This window comes from Physcomitrium patens, chromosome 8 (assembly GCF_059467195.1).
Source record: "Physcomitrium patens ecotype Gransden chromosome 8, ASM5946719v1, whole genome shotgun sequence".
Lineage (NCBI taxonomy): Eukaryota > Viridiplantae > Streptophyta > Bryopsida > Funariales > Funariaceae > Physcomitrium > Physcomitrium patens.
In genome coordinates this window covers 14,031,755-14,041,137 of record NC_143417.1, presented here as the reverse complement: position 1 = coordinate 14,041,137, position 9,383 = coordinate 14,031,755, and the positions used below count along the sequence as shown (strand labels likewise).

General features: G+C 36.4%; 1 protein-coding gene across 1 annotated transcript; it reads right to left on the bottom strand.

Annotated features, from left to right (window-relative positions):
- Positions 1–4,962: 4,962 nt before the first annotated feature.
- On the bottom strand, positions 4,963–6,908 carry LOC112285538 (endo-1,3;1,4-beta-D-glucanase; the record flags this gene model as incomplete). Its single annotated transcript, XM_024526443.3, has 4 exons — positions 4,963–5,715; positions 6,242–6,359; positions 6,634–6,655; positions 6,809–6,908. Coding segments are annotated over 4 exons (651 nt in total), but the record flags the coding sequence as incomplete, so codon positions are not given.
- Positions 6,909–9,383: the final 2,475 nt, after the last annotated feature.

The following is a 9,383-nucleotide window of genomic DNA, read 5'->3' as shown; positions in this document are numbered from 1 at the left end:
CCAAATATATTCTCGAGATACTTCATGTAAGGCAATAATTTCTGCATGGTTGGATGAAGTTGTAGTTATTATTTGTTTCACTAATTTCCATGATATTGCAGCTCCATGTCTTAAGAATACATATCCTATTTGAGATTTAGTTGTTGCAATATCAGATTTATATCCTGCATCACAATATCCAACCAATTTTGGATCTGCGGATTGTGTGTAGTATAATCCCAGGTCTTCAGTACCTTTTAAATAACGTAATAAATGTTTGATGCCATTCCAATGTCATAGTGTTGGATGTGTACTATGTCTTATAAGAACACTAACTGCAAATGCAATATATGGTCTTGTAGATGTAGCTAAATACAAAAGTGCTCCAATCGTTGTGAGGTATGGATATTGGTCTCCCAATATTTCCTCCTCCTCCTCGCATGGACGGTATGGATCATGACCATCACGACCACATCCAACCATTGGTGTGGACAATAGATAAGCATCAATCATATTAAATCTTTGCAAGATTTGTCTAATATACATCAGTTGGTAGAGAAAAATGCTACCATCTGTTACATGCATAATCTGAAGATCAATGTAGAAAGTTATTTTTTCTAGTATTTTCATCTCAAATTCACATATAAGTAGATTTGTAGCTGTAACACATGCAAATGTAGTATCCACTACGTTAAGATCATCAATATATACAATGATAATTACAAAACCAATTTTATCTCATTTGATAAATAAACAAGGGATTAGTGGATCACTTATAAAATTATTTGTAATTAAATAATCTCGAAGATGTTGATACCACATTCATCCGGATTATTTTGAACTATACAAGGCCTTACATAATTTAATACCATAATATTTTTCTGGAGCGGGTAGATTTGGAGTTCCTGTTTCTAAGCCAGGTGGAACTTTTATATAAATATTTGCATCAAGAAAACCATATAGATATGCAGTTACTACATCCATCAGATGCATCTCAAGGGTGGCATGAATTGTCATTCCAATAATATATCGAAATGTAATTCAATCTATGACTGGAGAATATGTGGATTCATAATCAATGTCAAATCGTTGAGTAAATCCTTGAGCAACAAGACGAGCTTTATAGCGGATTATTTGGCCTTGAACATCTCGCTTGCGTATTAATACCATTTTATATCCCACAAGGCGAGATGTAAGAGTATGTACAATTGGACCAAGGACTTTCCTCTTACACAAAGAGATATACTCCTCCTCAATAGCAATTTTTCATTTTGACCTATCTGAGCGACGCATCACCTCTTCGATGGTTTGAGGTTCAGGATCATCTTTCTCGCAAAAAAAGGCTTTTGTAATCATATTTGCAAATGATTCTTCTACCGTAATAGATGGTCTATCCCAAATATCATCTGTAGCACAATACAGAATAGATAATTCTTTACTCCACTTGTTCTTATTCCTTCCAATTCCAAGATTGTTTTTCATAGGAATTGAAGGTACATTATGCATGGATATATCATCATGAATTGGTAGTCCTGCAAGATGAGTGGCAATTTCTTGAGAAATAATATCGAGATTAGTTAATTTTATAGCTTTCTTCTTACATGGTTGCTTATCTGGTCCACAAGTTCTTTTAGTTGTTCTTGTTATAACTTGAGGTATTGTAGTTAATGGCACTACAATCCAAGTAGGTGCATTTTGAGCCTCATTAATATGAACTCTTGTAATTCTAGGTGCATCATTGAAGCCATCAGGTGTTTCATCCACAATCCGTTTTAAATACAAAATCTTAGCAACTTCAGTTTCTGCCAAAGATGTCTTAAGTTCGAGATTCATTGTAAACGTTTCTGGTGCTTCAAATATGAGTATTTTATTTCTTTGTTGATTGGATACTCTTCCTTGAAGAGATGGAAATACAGTTTCTTCAAAATGGCAATTTTATAAATGTGCACGTAATAATGTACCAGTTGATGGATCAATAATACAAATAATGCTTAGTGAATCAAAACCAACATATATGCCTTCTTATCGATGAGCTCAAATGGTATGCCGTTGAGGTTCTTATACTGGAATCCAAGCACGGCAATCAAATACTCGTAAGTGAGATATATTTAGAGTACGACCCAAAATGAGCTCAAGTAGTGAAACAATTTCAAAAGAAGAAGGGCGGAGGCGTATTAATGCTGCAGCATGTAAAACTACATGATCCCACATAGATGCAGGTAGATTTACATGAAGGAAGAGTGGCCGGGTAATGAGTTGTATACGCTTTATAAATGACTCAGCAAGTCCATTTTAAGCATGTTTATATGGAACATAATATGTCAACTCGATTCCAGTTGCAGTACAATAGTCTTCAAAAGACTTTGATGCGAATTCTTTTGCATTATCCATACGTAATGTTTTTATAGGATAATCAAGAAAATATGCCCAAAAGTGAATAAGCATAGATATAAAATTGGCAAACACCATGTTTCGAGTTGATAATAATGAAACGTGTAATTGTTTACCTGATGCATCAATAAGGACCAAAAAATAACGAAATCGTCGTGATATTGGATTAATAGGACCACAAATATTACCATATAATCTTTCAAGCATTGGTAGTAATTCTTGTGAAAGTTTTTAAATTGAAGGCCGAGTAATCATTTTACCTTACACTCATGCACGACATAATTCCATAGAGTCTACATCTGCAAACTTTAAATTGTACCCAGTTATACATGGAATGATCTTTCTAAATAATGTGGATCCTGGATGTCCCAATCGTCCATGCCAAAGAGAAACACGAATCTTTGAGATAGATGATGTAAAATTAAATATAATAGGAGGCCGAATTACAATTCGGTATAACCTATTTTCTATAGCAAAAGCTTTTTCAACAACTTTATGGTTTTTCGTAAGAACCAAAACCTCTTTTCTATTTAAAGTAGCGATCGAGAGGTAATAACCATTAATACGCACATCTCGATAGCTGATCAGACTCCGAGGTACTGAGGGTGCAAACATTGCATGTTTACATTTTATGATGGAACCTGCAGGTAATTTTACCATTGCTGTGCCCTCTTGGAAACAAAACGCATTTGCTCCAGCCATGGTTATCATATTTTTAGTTTGCCAAGTTGAAGATTTTTCAATAAAAAATCATCTATCTCGCAAGATAGTATGTGTTGTTGCAGAATCACTGAGCATATCATTTGATTCATCATCAGAGATTTTATCATTCATATAAGTCTCTAAGTCATCAACACCAATTGAATCCATGGATGCATCCATGGAATAAACTTCACGAGCCTCAACTCACAATTTCTTATTTTCTTGGAACATTTTAATAAAATATTTTGAAGTACGGCACGTATGTGCTAAATGTCCAATCATTCCACACTTATGGCAAGAATGCATCTCTGATTTTTATTTTCTACTATAATTAATAATAAAATATTTATTCTTTCCATATGGGTAGAAATGGTCTTCACTATGACTACCCTAATACTTATGAGCACATTTTCCATGTTTATATAATTTCTTCTTAGACTTTGAAATATTAAGTGCATGAGATTCTGGAACTATAGTTCTAATAGGACGAGCTTCTACATTGCACAAGAGTAGCTCATTTTGCTTCTCCACAAGAAGTAGATAGGATATCAGATCAAAATGACTCTGAAATTTCATGTTCATGTATTGTTGTGCAAGCACAGTAGATACAAGAGGAAATATAGAGAGAGTTTTCTCAATCATTTCTTCTTCATAAATGCTTTGTCTTCATAATTGTAATTATGAGATAATACTATACATTTTACTATTGAAAGCATTTAAATTTGGAAAATCCAAGACATGTAAATGTGTCCAATTATGACGAGTACGTGGAAGAAAAATAGTCTTTTGATGATCAAATCTAGATTTAAGATTCTTCCAAAGTTCTGTAGGATCTTCCATTTCGAAATATTGATGTAGTAATGCAGGTACAAGATGATGATGAAAGAAAAGAAGTGCTTTTCAACAAATAGCAGGACGTATAGAAATACTTATTGTAGGAGATTCTTCAAACATAATGGCATCCGAGAGTTGTTCTGCAAATAAATTTACTTTTACCATTTTTGCCCATAATAGATAATTATTTCCATCCACAATCAATGGTAGAAATAAAAGAGCTTGAAAATGTTGGGATGCACTGGTAATAGTTGGAATCATAGTAGAAGCAGTCGAAGATGTTGAAGCACTCATTATAAATAAATCTGTAAAGAAAATACAAGATTAAGTAGAAAAGTTGAGTAAAGCGTACCTTAAAATATAAAGTCAAATAAAATGATAAACTTGAACTTGAAAAAACTGAAATATATATATATATATAGGAAATTATAGATTAAGGCAGCAGAATAGCAATAAGATGGCATAGCAAGCAGCGGTAGGGCGACAGCAGTAGGACGGTAGGGTGGCAACGGTGGGCAGTAGTGGCGGGCGGCGGTGGTCAATGGCAGGCAGTAGCGGACAGCGGCGGCGGCGATGGCGACAGCGACATTAGGACGACGACGACAACGGGCGACAACGTCAACGGCGATAGAATGGCAAAGGCGGTAGTGGCGGGTTCGGCGGTAGCTCGGCGGCAATTCGGTGGCTGTTTGGTGGCAGCAAGGAGCAGGGGCAGGGCGCACCAAGGAGCAAGCCAGGGTGGAGTTGGGCTAGATCAAGTATTCTAATCAAGCAGTTCAGAGAGTGGAACAAGTGTTCTAAGCAAGTTAATGTGTGAGGGGCCAGTAAAAAAAACAAGATCATGAGGGTAGCAACAGGTTTGAAGAGTCAAAGACTAGAGCAAAAAATTGTGATAGTGTGTAGAAGAAAGTTGTGTTGATAACCTGTTGAGAATGTTTAGAAAGACACAAGAGTAATAGTAAGTCATACACACACACAAGAGTAATAGTAAGTCATACACACACATAAGACTAGTAGTAAGTCATACACAGAAGAAGGTTTCTAAGGAGAGAGAGCTTTACATCCAAACAATCTATTGATCTGGTTGTGTCTCGTATACAAGAAGAGAAAAGAGGAGAAGATAAACAGTACTTCTCCACTAGACTCTAAATACTGTAGCTATAGTATTTAGTATAGTCTACAATAAATATTATGGAGAACGCCTGCTACATTTAATGATCTCAACATGATTCAACTCTTCTGAATAGCTTTGCACTGACCTTTTCTAATTTTTTAATGGTCACAACTTCTACATCTTGAATATCTCATAGCAGTTTTCTCACGCATACAAACTCTACCATGATACACTCAAGCTAGTGGACTTAATGCATTAACAGTCGGTATCCGAGCGGCACACTTCTACTTTACATACTTATTTAACCACTTGATCATGAGTCTGTGAGCCTTGTTAGCCTTTGCTACAGCAGTAGCGTTGTTTAAATTGTACCGGAGAGCAAACCCGTGCTCCACCCCAGAGAAGATCTTCACATAGCTCGGCACCTGTTTCTTTCGCGCCTTCAAAATGCTCGTGAAATTCTGAACGCCGTCCGATGGCGCTGCCAGAACCATAATGGGGACCACCACCTGTTCGTAATCGGATGCTGTCACAAACGCGGGATGGGTCTGAACAATTGCTTTCGTAACCCCGATCTGCTCTCCCACCAGAGCTGCCAATTTGCCACCCCAGCAGAACCCTGCAAAACCTACTGAGCTAATGCCTTTCGCCTTCACTGATAACACAATCTTGTTTGATGATTCCACTTCAGCGGCCTGTTGATTTCGGAAAAATCTTGAGTTTAGAGGTTTGATTTTGTATAAACATATCTTTAATTCACTCAATAGCTGTAGCTGAAATAGTCACACGAAGGAATTTGAACTATGTCATCTGTTTTCAAGAGACAAGCTGCTACAAATTTCCTTGATTTATATTGACGTGAGATGAAGCTACGGTTCCTCCACGTATGTGTAATCCATGTAGAATTTTCTAGCGTATTAAGGATTAAGAACAAGCTCATAATTTAAGTTTTATGTTTTAGGATAGTGCAGCTTCACAAAGTTTCTACTCCCAATTTTATGTTCTCCAGCTCTCTTGAGTTTATTTCATTTAGTATTGATCAAATTTTTCCTTAGTAAGCATGTAAACCAGCTCTGAAAGCCCGACTTAGACAGAACACGAACAACGTAGATCTAACTGAAGGAAGAATTCAGCACCTCAAACACCTTTACTGCGAAGTATTCTTTCTAAATCAGCAGACTGCAACTGAGAGCGTAGAAGATGAAGAGATGAGAATCTCACCACGGGATGCTTGGGTAACCATGTTGTAACGTCTGAAAGATTAACAAGAGGATCGCCCCTGAAGTAATCAGGTACCACCACATAATAGCCCTTTTTTGCTACTTCGTCCGCCACCTTCCTATCAAGTGTGTAATCGAGGATTTCTAGTTTTTGGTCAGGCATGCATTAGATCAGTTATCTTTGGCAGTTAGATGCGTTAATCCAAAGCTGGATCGCGTCATCAATGCCCTACCGACAACTTGGTGTGAAACCTCATTGTAAAGCAGAACACGAACTTGACGAACTTAATATATTTCTCACAACGAGCCTAGTACAAAGCACGAGGTTGTCAAGAACTAATAACTAAACTCTTTTGAATTCACAAACTGAGAGGTAGAGTGTACGCAGATTACCGAAGCAGAGGAACTCTCCAACCTGTCAACGTCAACAATTGCCACTAATGAGTGCGGTGTAGACGGGTTTGCAAGCATGCAAAATTCTTTTCACTGTATATAAATAGTGATGTTCATCTCTGTGAATTTCATGCGCCAAGGATAAAAACGGTGCGAAATCTAGGATGCCGTTTACCGAGTACGTCAGATGCTAGGATAACAGCTGCAGAGGCTGAGGGGGACTCAGTCTCTCGTATATGTCCAGGCCTGCCAAGGTGGTTTCCTTCCCACAGGAGTCATACGTAGCTGGCGGCCCAGGAGTGTGGGTTGCAGGGTCGAACTCATGAGCTGCTGAACCTGAACCAAAGTCATCACACACGCACGGTCATGAAGAATAACAAAACATTGGGCAAGTTCTAAAACCCTTCACAGTCCGATGTCTAGCCAACTTCAGAAATGCTGCACGAAAAGTATGAATACGAATGAAACCAATAGAAGACAGTGAGCAGTTCGCGAGTTCCAGCTCAGAAGGACGATCGACATGTTACAACATGTGGAGCTGAGCGGCACCGGCATCTAAATTGCGAAAACCAACAACTGACTCAGTGCCAGATAAACGGTTTTCGTCAGTGATCAACACGCAGGAGTTCTCAAAAGAAGGGGCATTTATCTACCAGATCAACACAGAAGCGCGACGACGACGACGACGACGATCGAGATAGCCATCTCTCTCGACAATCAACAGCAGGCGTCACACTGAGCTTTCTGACCCTTGTTTTATATGAAGGCAAAAATTGGCACCCAGTGAACCCCAACCGCGTTGTGACCTACAGTGTGAGCTTCGAAGAACGGACGGTGGCCAGATAACTCAACCCTGTTAATTAATTAATTAAAGAGCGAATCGTGGAATCCAGAAACTAAAGCAGAGGCAGTCAGAGTTACTGGGTCAGAATCAGAATTGAGAACCGGGTATTGCTAATCACAGACGAATACTTGTGCATCCAAATGGGAACCAGTTTAATCTTACTCAAAAAACGATAGGTCATGAAATTTGTGTTTTGTGGAGTCCGTTTAACTTATATTTATGTATGATCTTTTCTAATCAAACACATTCTTTAGTAATTTTATTGATACTGTATGTTTAAATTAATATCATTCATGTTTTTTACAAAGATAATTATGTGATTGATTTATTTTAAAACTTACTGTTCTTAATAGTATAGGAATATGTGAATATATGTACAATCTAGTGCTTAAATATCTTCCTTCTTTATATATATATATATATTAAATGATAATTTTAAATGAGCTTGATGCAACGAGAATGAAGTTGCCAATATCAATCTTAATATTGTTAATATTTACATAAAGACAATTATAAATGGCATTATATTCTTAAATATAAATTCATTTTTTATGTAATAAACTTAATAATTAATTATATGAAATTTTATTTTTAAAAATAACTCTTTTATATCTTTACACAATTTTAAATTTAAATTTTTTTATATAATAATGTGCAACTAAATATTTTATAGATTTGTGGAGTATTATATTTCAAAGCTTTAATTATATGTAGTAATTTTTTTTAATAATTTATTTAGAATATGGTTACTATTTATTTATTTATTTATATGATTGGTCAAAACAAGAACAACGTATTTTGATGTAAAAAAGAAGAAATAGCTCTTGTGTATCAAGCCAAGACTTTGTTTTCCACAAACTATTATATTCCACAAACCATGCGAATGATATTACATTCTTTCCTCAGTGTTTCCAAATTTTCCTTAGCAAAGAAATTGCCCTCAATGTACACATGAATGAGCAGCCCTTACTTTACTTACAACGCCCGTCGTCTTAAAATTGTCGTTGTTAGCATTTGGTGTTTTCATCCAAGACCGACCGAATAGAGACATTCATTCGACCCACTCCATACCATCCCTGGAACTATGGCAGCAGCCCCCCTCGTCACTACGTGTCGCAGAAACCACTTTCTTCAATCGACTGTCTCGAGATATCTGGACCGTCGGATTTCCAGATTGAATCCTGGCCGTTCCAGAGTCTATTGGGAACTCATGGGGAACGCAGAGAGCGGGCGGAGGATCTCGGGCGGAACTGGCGGTGCGGCAGGGGAGCGAGGAGGGGAGCGCGAAGGGAGCAAGGAAGGGAACATGGCGTGGCGAGCAGGGGAGCTCGGGGATATCACAATTCAATTGCTTAAAAACATTTTTTAATCCATAACTCAATAACCCTAGTTTAGTTATGAAAAAAAGAAGAAAAAAAAAGGATGAACGGATAAACGGATAAACGGATAAACAGATGGTTTTTAAATGTATGTGTATATGTAATTAAATTTTCAGTTTGAAGAAATGATGCAACTATAGCTTAAAATTGTGTGTAATTTTCTTTTTTTCATCCACAACCCTGTTCATGTTAAGTTATTGTAATTTGTAAATGTAAAATGGTTTTTAACGAACGACTCAGAATAAAGTCACATGATACATAAATTAGAAAATGAAATATAGAGTTTTTGAATAATTAAAATTTTGATTTATTATAGTATTTTTAAAAAATTACATAAAAAGAAGGTAAAATAGATAAATTGATAAACTTTTTTTTAAAAGTATAAAAGGAATCTTTTTCATCAACAACATTATGTTGAGTAAATTATTCGGGTTTTGATTTTTGATTATTGAAGCTTCAAGTATTAAAATAGGTACTAAATGCCACATTAATTTTCTTATGAGAAAAATTTCAGTATGCTTCAATGT